The sequence below is a fragment of the Oreochromis niloticus genome, linkage group LG14 (assembly GCF_001858045.2).
Source record: "Oreochromis niloticus isolate F11D_XX linkage group LG14, O_niloticus_UMD_NMBU, whole genome shotgun sequence".
Classification (NCBI taxonomy): domain Eukaryota; kingdom Metazoa; phylum Chordata; class Actinopteri; order Cichliformes; family Cichlidae; genus Oreochromis; species Oreochromis niloticus.
In genome coordinates, this window is record NC_031979.2 from 2,154,300 (window position 1) to 2,181,159 (window position 26,860).

The 26,860-nt window shown below is 42.1% G+C and overlaps 1 protein-coding gene across 2 annotated transcripts in view; it reads left to right on the plus strand.

The window, feature by feature from the left end:
- Positions 1-26,860, plus strand: part of sorl1 (sortilin-related receptor, L(DLR class) A repeats containing) — a 90,529-nt gene that overhangs the window by 21,921 nt on the left and 41,748 nt on the right. For both annotated transcript variants that reach the window (XM_005474413.4, XM_005474412.4), the window contains exons 2-6: positions 477-593; positions 3,382-3,516; positions 8,179-8,340; positions 9,262-9,329; positions 16,889-17,069. In XM_005474413.4, coding sequence (XP_005474470.1) covers positions 477-593; positions 3,382-3,516; positions 8,179-8,340; positions 9,262-9,329; positions 16,889-17,069 — 663 coding nt within the window. The remainder of the gene's footprint in view (positions 1-476; positions 594-3,381; positions 3,517-8,178; positions 8,341-9,261; positions 9,330-16,888; positions 17,070-26,860) is intronic.

Sequence of the window (26,860 nt, forward strand, 5' to 3'; positions counted from 1 at the left end):
CTGCAGTTAGCTGTTAGCTTGGGTCAGCTCTGTGCATAGCGCCACTTCACAGCAACAGCTGTCTCCTCATGTACTGTGAGGTAAACCCTCTACAGTATCACAGAGTGGACCTCAGCAGTCAGGCCACCTCCTGTGAGCAGCACTGGTGATGGTGGGGAAGATGAACTGTGACCGGGTGATGGGTGAGGGGGAAGCTTTTGAAATGATGGCCCCTTTTCAATTTCCTCATTTCAGTTTTTTGCATATTTGTCACATTTTTTTTGTTTCTAATATTCAAAGAAATTTTAATATCAGACAAAGAGAACTTCAGTACATTTTTAAACGGTTATTTAATTTATTAAAGAGAAAAAGCCTCCAAACCGACCTTCAGTCCCGTCACAGCTCTGTATCCGTGTCATCGGTGGATATTTCAGCCCACTTAAATTTAAGATTGTAAAGGTTTTCTTGCACCTTATGTTCACTTTTTATTTCTGCAGGTCAACCTGAATGACTCTCACAACCAGATGGTGGTCCACTGGGCTGGAGAGAAGAGTAATGTCATTGTAGCTTTGGCTCGAGACAGTGCAGGAACCACTGGGTCCAAAACCAGCTCGGTAAGTACGCCTGAAAACATCCATGCATGTAACATGTAGGGTAGGAAACCTGGGAATACTAAAACCAGAAGGCCCAGGATTATTTCCAGTAGCCTCATACTGTGTTCAGGGTAGTCTCAGGCCTGGTTTTCCAGTTAAATCCCAGTTTGTAAACTGTCTGTGTAAATTAGCAGCGTGGCAGAAGGTTTGTGTTCACACTTGTTTAACATGTTTCTCATGATGGTACGAGTGTTGAGCTACACATTAATCGGTCCCATCTGCTCCCTCAACACACACACACACACACACACACACACACACAGAAAAAAGAAACTGAAAGCCTCAAACACAGTCATTAAACAGCACGCCGCTTCTGTTTTCACTTCCTGGGATGACTGAGCACTTTCAGACGGACAGCTGAGGGGAACACTGCTTTTGCTTCGCTTGTGAGTGTTTTTGTTTTGGGTTTCTGAGGCGCTGTCCACACATGCATGGGTGTGTGTGTGTGTGTGTGTGTGTGTTTTTCTTCCATACATTTCAGATCACTGAAAACTTCCTTTGAAAAATTCTTTCCAAAATAAAGGTTTTTAGAAACTTTCTTTCAGGGTTTGCATGTGGACAAAAAAAGAGAGTTCTCTGTCTCTGCATTCGATTTGTCTCATTATGGGATGGATGTTGTTCCTTAACAGCGACCACGTTGGCCAGAACCATCAACCTTAAATAGCTCGTTGGAATAATGACTCATTATTACTCAAACACCTTCATGCTGAGCTGGCCTAGACTGCAGGTCTAGGACCTCAGGTAGGACAGTTAGGACCTCAGCATTGAATATTTCCTCCATGCTCACTACTTACCAAGCACAGCTATGTGAGGATACGGCCACTTAACCTGACCAGACATTACTGTGGTTACGAGTATTTGTGTCCGTGTGCTGTCAGAGCCAGAGGGGAATATAAATAATACCGATGTATGGATGGATGTAATCTAAAAAGGATTTTTTCCCCAGTGATTGCAAAGTGTTGGGTGAACAATTTTCTAAAGCCAAAAATTGTAAATACTGATAGCAACGGTTTATACGTTATTGGCTGTTATTTATTTAAAATGTGTTTAATTTCCATTATTCTCTTAAATTGCATGAACTCATGCGAGGTCGTGTTTTGAAGTGTAGCTCGTTTTTATGTCACTGCAGTTCTGCTTGTGTTCTGGTGAAAGTGAAAGGAAACGGACACAATCCAAATAAAACGTCTTTTTGGTGAAATCCAGAAAAGCTGACTCTCACTTCTACACAGTCTGGTTTTTGAAGACGCCCTGTGACACAAAGCAGACAAACTGGGCTGAAATGATTCAGGCCTCAAAGTCACTGTCAGAGTTAATAAAGATAACTCTGATAGCCGCTGAACTGCAAAGCTCTCTTATTTCAGTAGATATTATGTTAGGAGCATTAGCGTGTGCACTGGCAGCAAGGAGGCAAACATACTGTTAAAAGACACATTCTGTCATCTCTCCATAAACCCAGGGATTTAATATGGTAGTGTTATATATGTGACATGGGACCTTTGACCTCTTGCTGTGGCCAAACACAAGCTAACGTTGTGGTTATAGGGGATGCGTTGGTCCCCTCAGTTATTCAAGTTTAGGTGCGTCTGACTGAAGGTCGTTTGCTTTGAAATGTCCGGGGCATGTGTGCAAAGTGCAGACAGAGTTTCACACCTTTAGACTTCCTTTCACATGTATGCTGAGTTTTCTACAAGGAGGTGCTACGTGTCTGCATTCAGTTCATCTTCGCCCACCAAGCACACGTCACCATTTACAAACACTGAGAGGCTCTGCAGCCAACCAGTAACACTTGTCCTTTAAAGATGCCACAGAGTTTTAATTGGGGCATAAAGCCTTAAATGAAAATGAATATTTTTTAATTATGGCCTATCTCACACACCCACACGGACAGGGCTCTGCTTTTAAATGCCAAACTGTCTCCTGAGGACATTCAGTGCTTTTCTGTTAATTATAATGGATTGATTTCATTTTTGGATACAGCGGTCATGTCTCGCATGTCGGCGTGCTTGCTTGTCCAAAGGAGGTAACCAAGTAAAGTCTGTGTCAGGGAACAGCGATGCATGGCTGTGGTTTTCACACGATTTTCCACCACAGTGCTTTTGAAGGATGCTAACAGCGTGCAGATCGTCTACCTTTGGGTTTAAGTTGGCACTGTGGTGTCCACGTGGGCTCACAGATGAAATGAGCAGAGCTTTAACTTTCATGATTAACCATCCCCAGTAAGTTACCGCTGTACCTCAGGAAATTATTATTATCGAGTTAGCTATTATGAGTGTGATGCATTACTTTAAGATAGGAAACAGGGTAAGATTGAAACAAGGCTTTGTTTAAATTTAGGACGTCTAAAGGTTCGTAAATACACGGCTGAGAAACTCTGTGTTTAAGGACGTGTGGTAGATATTTTCTTGTTTTCTTGTTTCTCTGAAAAAGGCTGCCATACATGCCACACTTAGTTTGCTTTTACCATCTTTCACCAGCAAAGTATCTATAAAGTAAGATGTTTCCGTAGGTATTCAGTCAATAATGAACCCCTTCATCCTCTCCAACACACAGCAGGCGCAGAAATTTGTCTTCCTTGAAACTGTGGATCACAAAGAGAGTATCCACTTTCCCCAGACCTTTCAGATTATTGTTTTTAAAATAGCAGAATTTGCAGTTTGCCGAGTGAATTTTTTGAATAAAAAAATATAATCCAGGCCTTTTCTCAGGGACCGCCGGGTGCAGGCATTAATACCTCCCTTGTTGTCTTCAGGTCTACGTGTCCTATGACTACGGCACCACTTTCATACCCGTCTCACACAAGTTCAAGTTTTCGGGGGCTAAGATGAAGGACGGCAGCAAGCAGGTCATCTCCCAGTTCTACCACAGCCCTGCAGACAACAGGAGGGTAAGTCTGGTCCCACGGATCCATATTAACACGAGAGACAAGTGGAAAGTTTCCTGTATGTATTCTGCACTGCACACATTGTGATGTCAGCTGTATACTGTCAGGGATGAAATAATGCTTTTGGTTGCATTATGGGAAATTTAAGATCCAATGGTAGAATTGTGGAAGCTAATCCAGCTTCTCCTCCTGCACATATCTCAGTGTCTGTGGATTTGTCACTGGTCGTCTTTTAGTGGAGCTGAACTGTTCTGTCAAGTAGAGCTGAAAAACTCAGGAAACATCCAAATATTTGAACAGAAAAAGTACAATTTTAAGAAAAATATGAGCTCATATGAATTTGATTACAGCAACACATTCCCAAAAGAAGTTGGGAAACAGGCAACAAAACGCTGGAAAAGTAACTGTTACGGCTGTTCGATATAACGATATATATCGGATGATGATATGAAAACGTCTTTCATTTCATATTACAGTATCGTTTGTTTCGTGGTGCCGGATAATAAACTGTTTACGGCAATATTTTTTCATGGTTTTGATGGTTACTGTAGAATTTCTTAAAGTTCTCTCTTTCTCTTATATTTAAAATAACCACACTACGGACGGACAATCGCGTGGCTCCGCCGTCCGCTTGTTTATTTTCCACATAAACCTTTCACAATAAAGCTGACGATCCTGTTGAGATTGTTCAAAATGAACTGAATCACATGAAATAGTATGCAGAGTGTTTACGGAGAAGTTAATAAGAGCCGTCAGGTGCTAAAAAAAATAAACAGGCTTTTCCCCGCAGCACGCTGTGTAATAAATACAAAGAAAATTGCGGCCGTTTCAACTTATGCAACACTCGACTCCAAGTACACGACGCCCAGCTGAAAACACTTCATGCAAGTTGAGTTGCCTGAGATTCACAGAATTTACAGAAAATGTAAAATTTTTGTGATTTATATCGTTGTTGGGACGGTAAAAGTCTTATATCAGGATATGAGATTTTGGTCATATCGCACAGCCCTAGTAACTGTTACTAAAAGGAAACAGCTGGAGTAACATGTTGAAACTAATTAAGTTAACTGTCAGCAGGTCGGTAACATCGTGTATAAAGAGCGTATCAAAGAGGCAGAGTTCACGCAGCACTGCATTAACTGTCAGGAAGTAACTGGGACACATTCAATTTTCAATTCAATTTTATTTATATAGCACCAAATCACAACAAAAGTCGCCTCAAGGCGCTTCATATTGTACAGTAGATAGCACAATAATAAATACAGAGAAAACCCCAACAATCATATGACCCCCTATGAGCAAGCACTTTGGCGACAGTGGGAAGGAAAAACTCCCTTTTAACAGGAAGAAACCTCCGGCAGAACCAGGCTCAGGGAGGGGCGGGGCCATCTGCTGCGACCGGTTGGGGTGAGAGAAGGAAGACAGGATAAAGACATGCTGTGGAAGAGAGACAGAGATTAATAACAGATATGATTCGATGCAGAGAGGTCTATTAACACATAGTGAGTGAGAAAGGTGACTGGAAAGGAAAAACTCAATGCATCATGGGAATCCCCGGCAGCCTACGTCTATTGCAGCATAACTAAGGGAGGATTCAGGGTCACCTGGTCCAGCCCTAACTATATGCTTTAGCAAAAAGGAAAGTTTTAAGCCTAATCTTGAAAGTAGAGATAGTGTCTGTCTCCCGAATCCAAACTGGAAGCTGGTTCCACAGAAGAGGGGCCTGAAAACTGAAGGCTCTGCCTCCCATTCTACTTTTAAATACTCTAGGAACAACAAGTAGGCCTGCAGAGCGAGAGCGAAGTGCTCTAATAGGGTGATATGGTACTACAAGGTCATTAAGATAAGATGGGGCCTGATTATTTAAGACCTTGTATGTGAGGAGCAGGATTTTGAATTCAATTCTGGATTTAACAGGAAGCCAATGAAGGGAAGCCAAAACAGGAGAAATATGCTCTCTCTTTCTAGTCCCTGTCAGGACTCTTGCTGCAGCATTTTGGATTAACTGAAGGCTTTTCAGGGAGTTTTTAGGACATCCTGATAATAATGAATTACAGTCGTCCAGCCTGGAAGTAATAAATGCATGAACTAGTTTTTCAGCATCACTCTGAGACAGGATATTTCTAATTTTAGAGATGTTGCGCAAATGGAAGAAACCAGTCTTACATATTTGTTTAATATGTGCGTTGAAGGACATGTCCTGGTCAAAAATGACTCCAAGGTTCCTCACAGCATTACTGGAGGCCAAGGTAATGCCATCCAGAGTAAGAATCTGCTTAGATACCATATTTCTAAGATTTTCAGGGCCGAGTACAATAACCTCAGTTTGATCTGAATTAAGAAGCAGAAAGTTAGCGGCCATCCAGGTCTTTATGTCTTTAAGACATTCCTGCAGTTTAACTAATTGGTGTGTGTTACCTGGCTTCATGGATAGATAGAGCTGCGTGTCATCTGCATAGCAGTGAAAATTTATGCTATGTCTTCTAATGATGCTGCCTAAGGGAAGCATGTATAATGTAAATAGAATTGGTCCTAGCACTGAACCCTGTGGAACACCATAATTGACCTTAGTGGGTGAAGAGGACTCTCCATTTACATGTACAAATTGGAGTCTATTAGATAGATATGATACAAACCACTGCAGTGCAGTACCTGTAATACCTACAGCATGTTCTAATCGCTCTAATAGGATATTATGGTCGACAGTATCGAACGCTGCACTAAGGTCTAGCAGGACAAGCACAGAGATGAGTCCACTGTCAGAGGCCATAAGAAGATCATTTGTAACCTTCACTAAAGCTGTTTCTGTGCTGTGCTGAGCTCTGAAACCTGACTGAAACTCTTCAAATAAGCCATTCCTCTGCAGATGATCTGTTAGCTGTTTGACAACTACTCTTTCAAGGATTTTTGATATGAAAGGAAGGTTGGAGATTGGCCTATAATTAGCTAAGACAGCTGGGTCTAGAGATGCTTTTTAAGTAAAGGTTTAACTACAGCCAGCTTGAAGGCCTGTGGTACATAGCTGATTATTAGAGATAGGTTGATCATATTTAAGATTGAAGCATTAATTAATGGCAGGACTTCTTTGAGCAGTTTTGTAGGAATGGGGTCTAAAAGACACGTTGATGGTTTGGAGGAATTAATTATTGAAGTTAACTCAGAAAGATCAATTGGAGAAAAAGAGTCTAACTTAACATCAATGGTACTAAAAGTAGCTGTAGATAATATTACATCTGTGGGATGATTATTGGTAATTTTTTCTCTAATGATAAAAATTTTATTTGTGAAGAAGTTCATGAAGTCATTACTAGTTAACGTTAAAGGGATTGTTGGCTCAGTAGAGCTCTGACTGTTTGTCAGCCTGGCTACAGTGCTGAAGAGAAACCTGGGGTTGTTCTTATTTTCTTCAATCAGTGACGAATAGTAAGATGTTCTGGCTTTGCGGAGGGCTTTCTTATAAAGCAGCAAACTATTTCTCCAGGCTAAATGATGATCCTCTAAATTTGTGACACGCCATTTCCTCTCCAGCTTACGAGTTATCTGCTTTAGGCTACGTGTTTGAGAATTATACCACGGAGTCAGGGACTTCTGATTTGAGGCCTTAGTTTTCACAGGAGCTACAGTATCCAGAGTCGTACGTAGTGAGGAGGTAAAATTATTAACAAGATAATCGACCTCTGTTGGAGTAGCGTTCAGATAGCTGCTCTGCTCTGTGTTGCTACCGCACACCGCAGATTTTACCGCACATGGTGCAGGTAAAATCTGAATCATGCAACGACGAATCCTTGTGTGAACGTGGTGGGACCATCAGGAGTGTTAGCACATCTGGAAAGGCACCATCAGCTGATTCATTTGAGTCCTCTGCTCTTGATGATTTTATGGCTACATCCACATGTACCCGGGTATTTTTCTATGCGTTTGCACCTTTCGTCCACACGTAAACGGCGTTTTCAGTCACTGAAAACGGAGATGTCTAAAAACGCCTGCCAGGGTGGATATTTTCGAAAACTCCGTGTGGACGAGGAAAACGGAGAAAACGCAGCGTCAAAGGTGTGCGCCTTTTTTGACGTCACACTGTGCGCCACGTTATTGTTTCAGTGAAATGAATTTCTACAATACTGTTAATTGTACTCTCTGCAGTGTTTAAATGCTTACATATACACACACAGTTACTGTCCCTCCACACATACGACTCGGTTCTGCTTCTATGCGCCATCTTTGTTTACTATTTCCCACCGAGGCTTCTAGACTTCTGATTGGCCAACATTTCTACACGGTTAGGAATATATGGCCACCTGTCGCTTTGGCGTGTTCCTAGCAGCGTTTTCCTTCATTTCTGCGTTTACGTGTGGACGGGATTATTTTTTAAAATGAAAACGGAAAATCTCCATTTTCAAAAATACCCGTGTACGTGTGGACGCAGCCTATGTTGCAAACTTGTTTTCTTCACTGATACTTCTTTAAGGATTAAACCTTGGTGCCCGATGGTAAAGTAAACACGGGCTTAAGCATTTTGTTTCTAATAAAACGTTTCCCATCTTTTTCTTTGGAGCTGAGTTTGTACAAAGTCAGATGGACCTTAAACTTTGTTTCCCCTCAAAAACACTTTTCTAGGATTTGTCAGATTTATTATTTAATGGTTCTGTTTGTCGTCTGCCTCCTCAGTACCTGTTTGTGGACTCTACCAACAACTACCTTTGGAACGCCTTTGACTTCTGTAGGAACGTCCAGGGCTTCTCCCTCCCCTTCAAACCCACCGACCTGCTGCTCCACAGCAGACGATCCAACCTGGTGCTCGGCTATGACGGCTCCCATCCAAACAAACAGGTAAAGCGATGCTCTGACTTTTCAGTGCTGTGTGACTAAAAGAATGAGGCGCTTTGTTTAGTGTGAAGCCACAGTGATAGCTGCACACCTTTTACTGAATGGTGCTTGTAGATATGATGAAGCATTTGTAGTGTAATTTTGACTTCCTGTTACAGCTAAAATTTGACCTGATAAAATGACTGTAGGTTTGCATTCAAATGACTTCAGCTATCCAATCATGTGCATGTGCTGGTAAAACATTTCATGAAGCCTTTCTGCACTGTGTATTCACACAATGTGGATTTTTATTAGTCCTTATGTGAATACTTGTGGTGCTTACTGATAAAAATGCAGTTATTGATAGTATTCTACATATTTTGATACAAACAGAAGGACGATGTCTTCCTTACAAATGTCTAACAGCTCTGTGGAAACGTGTAAAAAAGTGTGTGCCAGGTAAATAACTTGGGATGTATTTGAAAACTCAGTTAGCTGCTGCTGCCACAGTAACCACAGTTTATGAGTATTTTATGAGAACAGTCGGTGAAAGCTTTGCTGTTTCCAAAGCATTCACCGACTGTTCCTTGGAATTTTTAAAATCCTAAAACGAAGGCTGAAATCGTGACTGTTTCTTACACGTGTGCGTGATATCAAGTACTCGTCGCTTGTTCCATTCAGAAATTGACATGCAGGATATTCTAACCAGGACAGGAAGTGATGTCCTTGCATCGTAGCTTTTGTGGCTCTCCTCTCCTGAGTTCAAACATAACAGTGGCAAACGTCTCTCCAGTGTTCTCCTTTACATGTGTGCTGGAGCCAAAACGAAGGAATGAGCTTGACCTACATTTTTACAGTGCACCATCCCCCTCTTCTCCTCCCCCTCCTCTCCCCTTCCTCCTCCTGCTCTCTCCTTACACCGTCTCTCCTCTCCTGCCTTTCTAGCTATGGAAATCGGACGACTTTGGGGAGACGTGGGTGTTGATCCAAGAGCACGTGAAGACCTACTTTTGGTAAGGAGGCTGAAACAGTACAACAGGCATCAAAGGGTGTATCTATCCTGTGAGGGAGAACTGTCACCAACACAATGCTGAGGAAATATAACCTCCTGTTAAATCTGCATCTCCTCGGCCTTCAGGCGTTAGCTACAAGCACATAAATAAATACTCTATGAATTATTCTCCAGTTATCGCTGCGTTGTCTGATATTTCTGACAATTCTGATACGTAGATGAGTTCATCCTTACTCGATAGCACGTTGGTGCCATGAAAGACATTTACACAATAACACAGAGACTGACACATTAAGGAAGGTGTGTTTTTCTTCTTTATCTGACACAAAGTAGCTCTGCTTCAATCCAGTGTCAGGACAGTCAGTTAACATTAAAACAGTTTAAATGAAATTAAACACCTTCATTAAAAAATAAATTGCTTAGTTTTGTCATTTCCATCGTTGGATTATCCAAAAGAAGCACAAAGTTTGGTGTTTCTATAGAGAAACAGGTGAGAGCCCACACTCAGAAGCTGTGGATGTGACAACACTCACAGCTGTATTAGAAATTATACAACTCAGAGTTGTGGCTGCATTTATAATCACAGGTCTGTGATTATTCAGTGATTGGTTTGACAAAATCTTAAGTAATTAAATATAAATAGTTTCAACAGTAAACAGCCTGTTGTAAAAGATAAAGTTCAGATAAAGTTAAGACTGTTAATTAGATGTTGAGCTTTGGGAGCAGACGAGATGGAACCTGACCCAGATTAGCTTGGATCGTCATGGAAACCAAGTCCCTCAACTTTGTGCTGTTCATATTTGATCAATATGAAAATACAACCAACAAATTGTAGGCAGTTTAATGATTGTCTGCACAGCGTTTCTTGTGATTTTATACAATTCACCTTATCTCAGCTCTAACATTTGTTGGCTACTGGCTGGATTTGTGCGCTTGATAAAAGATCAATAATGCACCAACGTAAAGCAAAGAGGAAGTAACAGTTTAAGCTTTTCTGCATAAAGTCATTCAGACGTGTAAGGCTGATCACGGATCCAGTGAGCATAGTGAGGCCGAGTCTGGAACATCTGGGCTTAGCTGGTGTCTCCATTCAGCTGTGAGGGCTGTGCAAACTTGTCTTGAACAATAAAGGAAGCCTCACTAACACCACTGTGTAAAGCAGACCTTTGTGACAGCCTCTTGGCCCCCACACCAGGCATTCTCACTTTCTTCCACATCAAGATCACTCGAACTCCTCAGTGAACCACGATTCTCCATTTAACTGTTTCCTGACATGACTCTGAGGGTTTTCTGTCAGTTTTCTGGGTTCAGGATGGACTCTTATCATGCTGGAATTATACGTTTTGATTACAAGAATACATATTTTTCTGCTAAGCAGTTGTTGTAGACCTGCACGTTTTCAAGCTTGTGTTTGTGTAGCTGTTGGTAGTTGTCAAACCTGAACATTAGTGGTTGCACCTTGGAAAAATGTGTAGTCATTGCTGTCCTGTTATTAAGTGCATGACTTAACACTTTTGGTTTGTACTGTGAGCTTCGGTTTGGATAAATTCACAGTGTCATGTAAGTGGCTGAGAGACGGCAACCTCCCCTGTTGTGTTTGTAGTTTTTTAACCGAGGCAGTGAAACAGTATGAGGCAACACTTTACTCTGGCTATCTTGGTCCTTGTTCTCTGCAGCCAGGAGCTTTTAGATGTTAAGTGTTTATTGAGCAGAGTAACATGTTGTCACCAAGGCAGAAAACTGAGTGACTGGATTACATCAGGTTTGCCAAGATAACTGTTACTTATGGAAACCTGATACAGTATTTAGTGCTTTCATTATTTCAGTGTGAACATGAAAGGTACACATATTTGCCTCTAACAGTCTGTTTAATTTCTGGTAAAATACTCAGTGCTTCTGCTCCCAGCATCATCAGTGAGCAACAGCAGCCATGAAAGAAAGGCAGAGTTCACTGATCGCTAAAGTCAACAAATGACCAACTCCCAGCACTAAACAAACGAGTCAGCCAATAAAACATGGCTTCAGGTTGCATTTTGCTGGCAATCTCTCGCATTAACTTGTAACCAAGCTAGTGTTAGCCTGCCAGCTGTTAACTTGGGTATCAAGTAAATAATGTTGTTTAACCGTTTTAACCTTTTCATGTTTGTTTGTTGTTGTTTTTCTGGCTACTGTTAGCTTATGCTAGCATGTCTGCTAATATATAAGAATGCAAGCCATCTAATGGAGCAAAATCCACAGTTAGCCAATTCATCCAACTCCTGATGCTTATCTGGTAGCTTAGCTGACTGTTTTCAAATGATTTCCTCAGCTAATATAGCATGGTTGCTAATGTTGTTACTAGCAAAATTGTGTGTTGCTTCCTATGTGGACACATTTGAGATGTGTGACATTACAAGCATTGTGCATCACTATGTCACCGACACGAGCAGACGCTCTAGGCTCCGACTGCCTAGACCTCGCGGCTCACGAACGGCGTGCAGCTCTTTAGCCTCACGTCTGAGGGTTATACAAGCTAAAATACACAGATGGATGTTTTGAGTTTGTTTTGTTTGTTAAACAAAATAAAGATTACATCTGCACCCCCACCCAACGTCTACAGCTGGTTTTCTCCCATCCTTTGGTAGGAGAGGATAAAATAGCTCTTTGATGTTTAGGGGTGGCGGGCGTCTGACCTAATGCGTTTACCACCCTGCCATATGCAGGGCGGTAAACTTTCCTCTCGCTAGTTGCTTTAATCAATTGCCTTAAAATTGAGAACTTCAAGCCAATCGAAGGTGCTGAATCTGATTTACTTTCTTTGGTATGTGTAGCTGTGAATCACTTCCTGCGCGGATGCCCTTTTAGTGTAAATGCTGAGTGGCTAGCTTACCAAATTAATTCTCCAGCTAAAGAGATTTATGACTCTGTCAAACCTATAGAATCTTAGTCATCATAAATATTGTATTGGCATTAAGCTAATGTGCATAACTAACACTTTCTTTCTGTACTAATAGCAGCCAGCTTCTTCCATATGTACCTGGGACTCTTCACTGTTTGGTTTTAGAACTGACGTTGGACAAGAGGTGAAGGATCTCGACGAAACTTTTAGCAGTCCAGCTGTTATCTTTCCAATTTCCTTAGACTACCATGACCTGGATGACTGAGAATCTACACAGACACATCTGACATTGGTTGCTTAGTTATATGCAAGTCAGCTTTGTTGTCATTACGATCATCAGGATTGTGGTATAAATCAGTCACACTAACCAAGAGCTGCACGTAAGAGTGAGTAACAGGATGCTGACTGCAGATCATTACAGGGCTGCAGGTGTCATTAACAGTGATTTATGCAGTGCTCCTTTAGTTCTTTTTTATAAAGCACAACATGCAACGCTGCAGTGAAACCTGGTTTCAAGCTCTGTTGGACTGATTTATATTATAGAATAAACAGAGCACTAATGTTTGCCTTCTCCAAAGAGAATTATACTTGCTGTGTGCCAAAATATGTAATCAATATCCTCCCTTAACTACATTTCATGGTGATTGGTAAAAGCTGAATTATAGCTTTGGTGCAGAAGTATCCTTTCCTTTGCAGCCCTTGTACTATGCTGCTGCCAGCAGTCATGATGAAATAAGTCATTATGTACTCCTTATCTGTTCCATATGCTTCAGCACTCTCAGAGTTTTGCTGTAAGTTAGAATCAGAAACAACTGGAGTCCTGTGGGGTTGAGGGACCAGTGGAAGCATTTCTGAACAATGCAGTCAGACCACTCTGTTGATCTGTGATGCTTCCCCTCCACTCTGAGTGGATGCTAGACTGACACTCTTTTAGGCAGGTTGCCCTCACCGCTTGTCTATGTGGAGGAAAAAAACCCTTTTTGCTCTGTGAATGAATTTCTGTCAGCAGCAGCTCAACTGTTTGCTGGTTATTGGTAAGAAGCAGCTAATTGGTTTGATGGCTAGTCAATAAAAACAGCTGAACTGGCAAGTGACTTTTAATATCAGTACAAGTATGAACAGTTAAAGCATTTGAGGCTTCTGTTGGACCACCATAACAGGGAGTGTCAGTTAGTTAGTAAGACCAACAGGAGTCCAGGAGGTGTGGACTGGCCAACCTTAACAGAGCAGCACAGTAGCTGTGGGGAGAGTTATGGTGAGCTGAGGCAAAAAAAGTAAACCAACACATCTGACTCTCTGTCTCTCTTCCACAGCATGTCTTTATCCTGTCTTCCTTCTCTCACCCCAACCGGTCGCAGCAGATGGCCCCGCCCCTCCCTGAGCCTGGTTCTGCCGGAGGTTTCTTCCTGTTAAAAGGGAGTTTTTCCTTCCCACTGTCGCCAAAGTGCTTGCTCATAGGGGGTCATATGATTGTTGGGTTTTTCTCTGTATGTATTATTGTAGGCTCTACCTTACAATGTAAAGCACCTTGAGGCGACTGTTGTGATTCGGTGCTGTATAAATAAAACTGAACTGAATTGAATTGAATCTGCCATGTGCTGCATGGACTGAAAACAAGCCAGCTTCCTTCCTTGGGTCCTTTATATCTTCTACTTCCTGTTGACCAAGGGCTCTCCCTCCGTCACCTTAGTTTGAGCTGAACTAAACTGTGAAAGATTTTGGACTTTTAAGGAGAAGCAGCAGTGTGCTTGATTTATAACACAATACAAAACTTAAAGGTAATGGTTTTATCTGAGTCATCTTTTTATCATTGACAGCCAAAATGATCTAGTCCCTAGATTTCTAGATGTATTTCACTACTGATGCATTTAAAAGTCAGCAAATAAGATTTGAAAATGCTGCTAAAGGTACAAACCGGCCAGAAGAAACTGCAAATTATCTGAGGACCAAAGCAAGACAAATAAGGATTGATCTTACGCTCGCCCCTGGTGCTCCATCCAATTTGGGTTTAATCCTGTTTGTTGTGGCTTTAACAGAGGCTGCTGCTTTTGTGTTGCACATCAGTCTGAAGGCTCTGTAAGCCAAAGTGATCTGAGCCTGACTGTCAGTCTACTGCTGGATGTGCTCAGAACCACCCAAACCAGTGGGACCCCCCACACTCTCACATAACTGATAATCCTATGATGTCACTGCCAGAAGACAGACTGAGAGGCCAAATCCGTTGTGTACAATAAGAAGTACAATCTCTTCTGCCATATGGATTACAGCGAATGATACAAATCCCACATAAAAGGAGTATCAACTCTATATATAGGGAAAGCAGGGATCTGTGGGAGAAAGGGGGGCGTTGAATAGATAACACATGGAAGCACTGCAGCTCTGAACATTTTTAGGCCGACAGTAGTGCAGATTATAGCTGGTCTGGGTTGGACCCCTAAAGTACCTTTGCTACGTGGGTCACAGGCTCAACCAGGTGAGCAGTATCCACGGTCTCTAGTGGGATGGTCTTTAACCTGCCCCCCCCCCTCTGTTATGACGGGTTGTGCTAATAAATAGTGCAACTAAAGGTCGGTGCATTTCCCGCTGGCGTGAGTTCTATCAGGGGAGCCACCTGACCTGCGATGTGTGTTTTCTGCAGTGTAATTGCATCTAGTGTGCCATATGTGAGAAAGGCCAATGCCAGACTCCATAAACTGTCTGAAGTTCTTCAGGTAAAATTACAGCAAATTTTACTACAAGAACAAAACCAAAAAGTATATCCTGTGAAACAAAACCAACAAAGAAACAGACCAGCTGAAATGTTCACCACTATGTGGACTGTTACTCACTCAGCAATCTAACCGGTGTGAGATAGAAGAACAAGCCACGGTGACCTATGACGCCAGATTGTTAAAGCATTTTTAATGGCTTTAAAATCAAATGAAAGTTTGATTGAACTTAGAGTTCATTTTAAAATCCTCATGTTTGTTTTTAAATGTTTAAACGGTCTTGCCCCAACTTACCTCTCTGAGCTTCTGCATCCTTACTCACCCCCCAGGTCTCTCAGGTCAGCTGACAAGCTGCTCCTGGAGGTACCCAGGTCCAAGAGGAAGCTCAGAGGGGACAGGGCCTTCTCTATTGCTGCTCCTAATCTGTGGAACAATCTGCCCCAGCACATTAGAGAGGCCCCTTCACTGTCCACTTTTAAAACACATCTTAAAACCCATTTTTACTCCTTGGCATATGACACAGTCTGACCCGATTTTATTGATTTTATTGTTTTAAATGTAATTCTCATCATTATTTTTATACTATTTTATTATTGTTTTTGCTATTTATGCTAATTTTATTTATTTTAATGTCATTTTAATAATTATTTTTATATATATATTTTATTTATTTTTATATTTTTTAACATGTTCAATGTATCACTTTGGCATGTCAAGTGTACAGCACTTTGTGTTCAGCTGGGGGCTGATCTGAAAGTGCTATATAAATAAATTGCTTGCTTGCTTGCTTGAACTGGAATTTCTTTTAGGGTTAACTCGTAAAACCTGACAGTCTGGTTGACTACATGTCGTAATTCATTGTTTTTGAGAGTTGAGCAATATCGCCAATGGAGGTTGTGTGGTGGGTCCATATCCATGCTGCATTCCTGGGATATCCAGTGTGTACAATCATACTTTGGCTTATTAATGTTAGTGGGAGAATTGGGACAGTGACCTCACAATTGGGCGTGCAGTGCTAAATATCTGGTCTGAGAAAAGATTTGTTATTAAAAGAAACCTTTGCTGTTGGCATCGGTATCTGAAATAAAGTGGCCTCGTCATTCCGAATGCTTGGTTTGAATGCCATACGGACCTGGCACAAAGAGAGAAACTACCAAAACAGGGTAAGAATGATGTTTAGGAAGTGTTTAGAAAGGGCACAGATTAATTCCAAGGAAGGAGCAGAGACAGACTACGAATAGCTCTTCACGCACTATCAGGCCAGACAGTGTCCATCAGTTGAACAGGGACCTTTGAATGAAACCACAGAGGCAGAGCCGAGCCGACACACTGCTCTCTCTGTTTAGTTCTCGAGACTCTGGCAGGAAACGCGCTGATTTGGAAGGCAGACGATAAGATGCAGTGAACCTCCTTCATTCATTCGGGCTCTCTGTGCCACGAGCTGGGAACAGAAACGGCCGTAAATAGCTCGACCACGCAGTTTTTCAAGGTTGGCGCACAGATGGATATTTTCAGTTTGAACTTCCTGAGAGCCTGAGAGTATTTTGTGTTGACATTTATTATCCTGAAAGCAGGATTATTAAATGACAAACTGACAAGGATTCATTTGTCTGTGTAAAGCCTGTGAGACCACTCGTTGAAAGCTGAATTTAGTTTTTGCTTTTCTGATTGACATCTCTGAAGAGTAATGTTGTCCTGAACATGAATTTGTTTCAGATTCAGAAACAGTTGTAACTGTAATTCTATCATCGGTAAATGATTGAGCGTGAGGCTTCAGAACAGGGCCAGCCTAACCTTTGGTTGATGTGCATCTGTTAAGGCCTATTTACAATATTAAATGGATATATTTAAGTATGAAAAGTGTTTGTGTTATTCTCATCTTCTCCATTCCCCGCCTGTCCTCACCTTTTTTCTCAATATCTCCCTCTGATACATCTTTGTCTCTTACCTCCTGCTCTTGTCTCCTAAACCCAGGGGTGTGGAACCCTACGACCCCCCAACCACAGTGCTGGTCCAGAGAAATGAGCCCCAGGGTGTATCCACTATACTCAGCAGCACTGATTTCTTCCAGAGTGAACAGAACCGCAGACTGATCCTGGAGCAGGTGGACAGCTTCCAGCTGCGAGACAAGTACATGTTCGCCACCACCACACGGGTAAGGAGACCATTGTGTTCCAGTGATTGTTAACTGGTTTGTTAGTGGACAGAGAAGCGATACCAGTTTGATATTTAAAATAACAATAAAAAACGGATGAAAGTATGGCTCAGCTGTCAGCAAACATCATCATATAATCCAGGTAACTGTCCTCCATTTGTAAGCTAGACTTACTGCTACTAATGGTCTTATACTCGTTTGGCTTGGCAGGAAACGTGCTCCACAGAAGGTCTGGCTAACTGACCACATTCTGATTTGTACTTATCGTATTCATTTGTTATGAATACGACAGAACAGAATCTCCAGGTTCTGAGACAAAAAACTATACCTCTACAATGAAACAAGTTTTAAAAAAACCTCAACGTGTCCAATTTAATATAACAAAAGGAATGGCAGTGAAACCATGACCAACTGTAAATAATGTGGTGGAGAGGCACATCAGATTGCCCTTTAGAAGTATAGACTGCCTGTACCAGGTCAGTTGTGCCTGATCTAATCTTTACATACAGATGAGTTGGTCAGGGCTGACACATGAGCAAACATGGTGTTTTCCAGGGCGCATAAAAGGTTTTGATGTTGTTCTGTGCATACAGATTGCATGTCAATACTAAATGAGGTAGAAAAGTCTTTTCCCGTAAACAGTGAACCGACTGGTGGAACAGTTTCCCTCCTTGGGCTCACCGTGCAGACAATATGTTAGAGCGGTAGCAGGCGGGAGGCTCTGTTCTCTTCGGGTGTTGCTGCCAACCTGGTAAGATGGTCCAGCTAAAAACAGCCATACTGTTTCCTGCCACCACCTTATCCTTTCTCAGTCAGCTCTGGGCACAGCACAAATTTAAAAGAGTTGGCTGGTGTATGTCTTTCAGGCTGGACAGAGCCAGGCAAGCTGCTCCACCTGTTTCCAGGCTTCATGCTGTTTAGAAAACAGTTGATCATTTGCTATAGTGTTCCCCCACAGAGTCATTTTACATCGAACATTAACAATACAGAAGCTTCTGGTTCTAGCTTAAACTTGAGACCTTCCCCCAAGGATTCTGGGTGTTTTTAGCAGCTGCCTAACTAACCACTGCCCTTCTTCCTGACAGGTACCCCGAACAATACTAGTTAACATTATTCAGGAGTTTACACGGAATCCTTATAAGAAAAAGAATTAATGATGCTTCAGGTTTTATTTTGATAGCAACACCGTTAAAGAGGAAGCAAGCTAAGTTTAGCCTGTTAGCTGCTGTGCTAGGTAGCTAGTGGATTGTTTGGGTTAGCAGGAAAGCTAACCTTATGTTACGCTGTTCTAGTCAGACTAGAATCTGAACAAAGTTTGGATAACAACACCATCAAGGCAATAACTCATCTATTGTAGTGTAACACTGAGTTGACTCAATAAGATGAACTAGTTTAGCTAAGCTAGAGCTGATCCGGCTGTTAAATTAGCTAGTAGTTTTCAAATCAGTCAGCTAACGTTATTACCCAACTATAAACAGATTTGCGTAGCATAGCTAAGTTACAGATAGCTGGCTAATATAATCGCTGCCAAAATCAATGAGTGATGTGCTAGTTTGATAGTTTGCAAATCTGCAGCATGATTAGTGGTGCCAGCTAATGTACAGGGTGGGCCATTTATATAGATACACCGTAATAACATGGGAATGGTTGGTGATATTAAAGTCCTGTTTGTGGCACATTAGTATATGTGAGGGGGCAAACTCCTCAAGATGGGTGGTGACCATGGTGGCCATTTAGAAGTCGGCCATCTTGGATACAACTTTTGTTTTTTCAATAGGAAGAGGGCCATGTGACACATCAAACTTATTGGTAATGTCACAAGAAAAACAATGGTGTGCTTGGTTTCAACGTAACTTTATTCTTTCATGAGTTATTTACAAGTTTCTGACCACTTACAAAATGTGTTCAATGTGCTGCCCATTGTGTTGGATTGTCAACGCAACCCTCTTCTCCCACTCTTCACACACTGATAGCAACACCGCAGGAGAAATGCCAGCACAGGCATCCAGTATCCGTAGTTTCAGGTGCTGCACATCTCGTATCTTCACACCATAGACAATTGCCTTCAGATGACCCCAAAGATAAAAGTCTAAGGGGGTCAGATCGGGAGACCTTGGGGGCCATTCAAATGGCCCACGACGACCAATCCACTTTCCAGGAAACTGTTCATCTAGGAATGCTCGGACCTGGCACCCATAATGTGGTGGTGCACCATCTTGCTGGAAAAACTCAGGGAACGTGCCAGCTTCAGTGCATAAAGAAGGAAACACATCATCATGTAGCAATTTCAAATATCCAGTGGCCTTGAGGTTTCCACTGATGAAGAATGGACCCACTATCGTTGTACCCATATACCACATCAAACCATCACTTTTGTTGTTCCAACAGTCTTGGAGGGATCCATCCAATGTGGGTTAGTGTCAGACCAATAGCGGTGGTTTTGTTTGTTAACTTCACCATTCACATAAAAGTTTGCCTCATCACTGAACAAACTCTTCTGCGTGAACTGAGGGTCCTGTTCCAATTTTTGTTTTGCCCATTCTGCAAATTCTGTGCGCCGATCTGGGTCATCCTCGTTGAGATGCTGCAGTAGCCGGAGTTTGTAAGGGTGCCATTTGTGAGTAGCTAATATCCGCCGAAGGGATGTTCGACTAATGCCACTCTCCAGTGACATGCGGCGAGTGCTACGCTGTGGGCTCTTGCTGAATGAAGCGAGGACAGCCACTGATGTTTCTTCATTAGTGACAGTTTTCTTGCGTCCACATTTTGGCAAATCCAACACTGAACCAGTTTCACGAAACTTAGCAAGCAGTTTGCTGACTGTAGCATGGGAGATGGGTGGTCTCGTAGGGTGTCTTGCATTGAAATCTGCTGCAGTGACCCGGTTACTGCGTTCAACAGATATCAACACGATTTCGATCCGCTCCTCACGTGTTAACCTCTTCGACATGTCAATGACTGTGAACAAAGAGAAACTTGTAAATAACTCAAGAAAGAATAAAGTTACGTTGAAACCAAGCACACCATTGTTTTTCTTGTGACATTACCAATAAGTTTGATGTGTCACATGGCCCTCTTCCTATTGAAAAAACAAAAGTTGTATCCAAGATGGCCGACTTCTAAATGGCCACCATGGTCACCACCCATCTTGAGGAGTTTGCCCCCTCACATATACTAATGTGCCACAAACAGGACTTTAATATCACCAACCATTCCCATGTTATTACGGTGTATCCATATAAATGGCCCACCCTGTATAGTGCAAAACAGTATGTTAATACTATAACCCTACAAAGCAAAGGCAAATCACTAACGAGTATTTAGCCGTAAAAGGCTGATGGGGTATTGTCGTCAATGTGTTGAATGGGCAACACCCAAGTTTGTGTATGCGATAACTTGAGAACGACGCGACGTAGGAGTTTCAAATATATATCATAGGAGTATCTACTAAAATCTCAGAGGAGTTTGAATCTCAATGACCTCTGCTTCAAGGTTACAGGTCAGAGGTAAAGTTTTCTTAAAATCTTATGAATGCAATAAATTAAGAACAAGGTGACGCAGGATTTTGAAATACATAGATCTACATAAGGCAACTCCAGTATTTTTTCTTTACTCTAATCAAGAATAAGACAGGTCCCATGTTATAAGCTGTTCTTAAATGGCTAGTATAATATAGAGTATATCAGTAACTATACAGCACAGAGTTTATACAACAATGTAGTCTCATTACTAATGCACATAGAGGGCTGTGGGTCTCTTTAATAACGATGCTTTAAACAAGTTAAGCAGAGAACCTACACTTAAGGTGATCGTTTAATTATCAGGCCTTTTAGCAGAGGTGAGTCATTCCCCTAAATCACACAGTGAATCTGTTTGACTCGCTTCTTCTCACGTGTCATACTGAGCTAGCTCATTTTGAAGAGGCCGAATACCAACTCGGCTTGGGCGTGAAACGATTTCCTAACTCAGTTGTTGGGTGGTTAGGTCCCATCCCAGCTCACGACAAGAAATTACGTAACCTGGAGAGATCCCCGTTCATTACAGGGCTAACACAGAGACAGTCCATTCATAGTCACAGTTACCCCTATGGACAGTACAGTATATACTCGTACGCATGTCTGTGGACTGTGGGAGGTAGCCACAGTACCTGGAGAACGTGCAAACTCCACAAAGACAGAACCCAGAACCTTGTGGTAGTTCTAGTGAGAAGGTTCTGAGTGAAATACTAGTACTACTAATGATAATGATAATAATAACAATAATAATAATAATGATGAATAATTAAACGTTTACAGTCTCCTGAGAGATGCATGACATATCTCTCATTTAAAGACCTTTATCCCACATTGATAGCACGTAGTATGCACATCTGCCTTTGTGTTAGTGATGACATAAATGGTAAGATCTTGTTACTCTTTGTCTACATTTTGGATCATTTGTATTGATTAAAGCACTTCTCTGTACTTGTCAGAGCGTAGATGAAAGAAAAGCAGGAAATGATGCTACAGTGTGTGCAGGAAATGTGAACCAGTCATTTAACACTGTGAAAACCACAGACTACACTAGTCACTCATCTATAAATATCCAATAACAACTAACATCTACATCTATCTATGCAAGCTAGGCTACACTAGGCAGACATGCATCAGGTGCAGGTAGCTGCTGCATTACTTGTTCAGCACCTGCATACAATTGTTGCAGCATACTGAGCACTAAGCAGCCAGTTTCCCACCTCAGCATAACGACACGCTGTCAACCAATATTTGGCTGTGGGTGCATGTGAAGCGCAGTATGTTTGTCATTGTTCATCTCCAGTGTTTGTGTAGTGGAAGCCTTGATGACAGATAGCAGAGCAGATGGTGAATATGATCTGGAGTTTTGCAGGCTGCCTCTAACAGACTGGCTTTGTCCCGTGTCGTCTTCGTGGGCTGACGGCAGCCTGTAGCTGCAGTGTTCAGATAACTGTTGATTGTCAAAGGAGGTTGGCATGAAGGATTTCAGATGGTTCATCACTGAGTTAATGTTCGTAGCTGCACCTCAGAGTTACACAAGGCCTCACTGCTGCTGTAATTCGGTGTTCTGATCTGTAATCTCACTTCTCTGCGTGCTCATTGTCAGTCGATGCAGCGGTGAGCATGAATCGGTCTTGTGGGCAGCTGTACGAAGGTTTCTGCTATTAAAATTAACGACTGGTTGAGAATGAAATGATCTTAGCAACGCAGTCTGTTTGTGTCTTGTGTTATTACAGATGCATCTGATGCAGATTATAGGTGATCAAATACAACAGCGTAGAGTCCCTTTATTAATTCCCCATGGCAAACGCGGTCAAAACTAATGATTAATGCTTATTCCTAATTACTGATGTGGTCCAATTAGGGCCAGGGGTTAACCTCAAACACTGTTTTGGTTTATTTACTGTTCTGAATGGGAAACAGGAGTTTGGGGGAAAGCCATGCACGTGGTTTTCTTCAAAAAAATTGCCCCAATTACTCTTTTTAACCTAAACTACTAAATAAAACTTGTGGCTGCCACTGAAAAAGATCTCCACCACTGCTGATTAAAAAAAAAAAAGAAGTTAGTGTTTTAAACACTTTACAGACGCTGTGTCACTCGTTTTCACTTCTGATTTTATGCAGATCGCACAGACTCAGGGTTTCGAGGATGAACTCTGACCCACGATCTGGAACATCTTTGCATGTAACCATGAATTCAGACGAGGAAGTCAGGATTGCAGATGGCTGTGTTGTCTGAAGCGTTAGTGGTCACACAGTAAGTCAACAAGTGACAACAACAGATGCCTAATTTGAACTAGTTTTAACAGCGTCTCCCCATCTGACAAAAGAGATTATATTAAATCCAAAAAATGTTTCAGATTGGAGAACAAAGTTTTCTCAAACGAGTCTGTGACCCGACTCTGATCCATGTGGGATTTGCTGACATGGAAAAGATAAGAAAGCCTTTGAGGACAACAGGCCAGATTAGTGTTGCCATCAGTCGGAGTGCTAGTAGGGCGTGTTTGCTGTAGTATGATGTTCATGATGTTCTCGACCACTTGCCTGACTAATGTGCCTGATATCCTTCCTGATAAGCTCAAGAATGCTTGACCCAACAGTTCAGAGGTGTGACGATAGTGAGTCACGATCATGAGTTAGGCACAGTGGTTAGGGCTGTTGCTTCACAGTCCAAAGACGTGCAGCTAGTGGGCTAAGGTCAGTTGGTGATTCTAAATTGTCCACAGGTGTGAGTGTGAGTGCGAATAGTCATCTGTGTCTGTGTTAGCCCTGTGACACACTGGCGACCGGTCAAGGTAATAATTAATAAACTATTTGCTTTTATTAGAGAAATACTTGAACCAACTCTACAACCCAGCTGTTTTATGGAATTGAAGCAGTAAAGATTGTTCCTTATTGTTCCTTCTAACCAGATATCACACACTAACTCTCTCCCAGCACCACAGTGGGCTGTGCCCTGTGTTGTTGTGATTGAACTGTCTGTGACCTCCCTCCTCTCCGAGCTCTGTATCTGACATCTGACCTCCAGAGCTGATGGGACCTGTCAGATAGACTAGCACTGGCCCGAGTACAGCCACTACCCCTGGGGATAATGTGGATGGAGGAGATGCAGACTAATCCATCACAAAGCATCAGCTCTATTCGCCCCTCGCTGCTAGCATCTGAAATCTTTCGCCTTGCTATAAAAAGGGCCGCTCTTTGGGTCTTGTCTCAGTTACTTTCTCTCCTCTTCTCTCTTTTTCTGGCACTAATAGGATTAAATTAATAGAATGTCACAAGTGCTTTGGGCAGTACCAAGCTGCTTTAGCTAATTGAAGAAGCAGAAATGGAAGGTTTTATTTAACAATAGGGATCCTGAGCAAAAGAGTGCTAATCAGACCTTAGAGCCCTCAGCCTTTGCTCCCATTGAGCAGAGCCATGGAAGATAACTGGTTTAGCAGATGTAACGGCAGTACCGATAAGGCCCGCGGTTATCTGGTCACCATAGTGCTACTCGTTCAGTTCACAGATTCTGTTCAAAGACTGTGGAACAAAAGAGAGAGGAAACAGGAAGAGGATCCTGGTGGAGGAATGATGCCTCCCATTACAACCCAGTCTGCTCATGGTAGCTGGGACTTCTGAAATCTTGAGCTCATATTCAGTGTAGTCGCTACAGGAATTTCACAGAAGAGATGAGCTGCTGTTCAGAGCTGTGTTTCAGTTTTGAATGTTACCTCTGAATATACTGGCATTACTCATGTTTAAGTGTCTGCACATTACTCTGTACCCTTCATCTCAATATGTTGTATCAGTTTCTATTATTTGACTTTCAGTTTGACAGTGTAGAGCAGGGGTCCCCAACTCCAGGCCTCGAGGGCCGGTGTCCTGCAGGTTTTAGAGCTCACCCTGGGTCTACACACCTGAATCAAATGATTACTTCATTCCCGACATGTTCAGACATGTTGAGGAGGTAATTTAGCCATTTGAATCAGCTGTGTTGGATCACGGACATTATGCTTTTCTTTTTACTCTCTGTCATGTGCAGTTGTTACAGTGGCCAATACTGAGTGATTAATATCAGTGTATATTTACAAATGACCCCCATTAGCCAAAAGCTCAGACTGCTCTGTTTCAGGCTGGTCTTTCTACCCGTCTCTGTATGATGGCACAGAGTAGACATCGGTCTTCTCAGGCACGTATCTCAGGCTGTGAGCACACAAGCCCCGCCCGCCTGTTCAAAAATGCTGTATGTGAGGGGGAGCCAATCAGGAGCAAGTTAGCTTGAAGGGAAGTAGCTAAAGCAGCTTGTTCCAAATGTTTTACTTGGGAGGCTACACCAAGGCACAATATGACATAAATAAGGATTATTCCAGTCGTGCGTCGTATGAAGTTACAGTAATAAACACAGAGCTGGATTTCCTTTTTGCTGGACAGCAGCCTGCAGTCAGCTGTTATAGTTGCCAACAAGTTTCATGCAGAGCAATCCCAGCCTGTTGTTCTTTGAGTCTCTCCTCCAGATTTGATGGTCTTCTGGCAGAGACCTTAGTCTTCAGATCATCCCAGTTGATTTCAGGTCAGGACTTTGTGCAGGCCAGTCAACAGCTCCCATTTTGATCTTCTGTAGGTATTTTTGTACCAGGATGTTTTGGATTGTTGCCGCATTGAAAGACAAAGCAGCCACCCAGGCCCAGTTTTCCGTAAGGTTTTCTTTCAAAATCTGCACGCATGCTTCTTTGCTGGTAATTCTTTCCACCTTGACAAGATTCCTGGATCCAGACCACTGAAGCACCTCACCACAATACTCCCACCGCCGTGTGGGGAGGGTGTTCTTTGGGTTATACGCCTCTCCCTTCTTTCTCCAAAAATAAGCAGTAAAAAACTCTAGTGTAGTCATCTAACCAAGCAATGTGCTTCCAGTGTGCATAATCTTTCTCCAGCTTGTCCTTAGCGTGCTTCAGTCTGGCTTGAAAGTGTCTCTGCTGCAGAAATGCAGTTTTTCTCGATCTGTAACCTCTCAGTCTGTGTCTCTGTGATTGTCTCCTTTGAGACTATAATTTCCTGCCTTGGCTAAGTCAGTCACCAGGGTCTTTCAACACATTTCACCAGAAATTTGAATTCTTTCACTTCCTTGTTATATAGTTAGTTTGTTGATGATGCGTCTCGTCCAGTTCTTGCTTTGTGAGCATCGTCATTTCTTTTGTTTTTGGCATGCTGTACCAAATGACAGCTCAAGTTTTTATATCGTGTAAACTGGGAAAACCCTTCGTTTTACCTTCATTATCCAAGCGTAGAGCATTACACAGCACATAACTGCACAGGGGCATAATATTGAACCTCTTGCAGATATAAAAGGAGAAACATGTTGGCTTTACGCTGTGTAATCTGAATAACGGCGGTGCCCGAGCTGATGGATCATGGGGAGGGTGGACAGCAAAGCAGCAAAGTTTGTGGTTGACTTGGTGCACAGCGTTTGGGAGAAACAAACAGAAGGTTTTCTGCCTCGTGACATTTCCAGCTCGTTTCACAGCCAGTGCAGGTGCCTTCATTATAATCAAATGTCAGCCTTAAAACAACAACAACAAAAAACGCAACAGTGAACATGTGCTCTCTCTCTCTCTCTCACTCTCACTCTCTCACTCTCTCTGACCTAGTCTTTAACAAACGTCACCTTGTGGCTGTTTTCTCACACAGGAAGTACGAGGACATGTTAGGGCTGCACTTGAGTGTTATTTGTAGAGAGGTTCATGAAAAATTGTGAGATTTAACACAAATGCCAAATACAGTAACTTAACTGAGAACTCAGACACATTTTCAGCATCTGGGATTTTGCAAGGCCTTTAATACCAGAGGGTAGTTTCTGATTCTAAGGGCATTGCTTCATCAAGGTCAGGCTCACATGACCTGAATATATATTCGAGGGTCTCAGTAGAGGCTTTGAATCAACGGTGCTGATTTATTTATTAATAATAAGATTGTCCGCGTAGACTGTCCTGGATAAAAGGATCCTGTCCTCTGTTACCTTATTTGACCAATGATACCATAACATTTTAAATGTAAAAGTAATCATAAGGTAAACACAATAGAGACTGTGACCTCACAAACACCTACATCAGTATTCATACAGTGCAGTTTTGGATGGTATTTAGCTGACAGCATTTTAATGTTGGTTTTATAATTACTGAAAGTTAATAATGAATATAAAAGCTGTTATATTTGGGCTAACACATTGTTAGTAGACAAGACTATTGGTCTGTTATTTGTTTTATTGTTAGTGTTTTTAAATAATAAAATATTGAATAA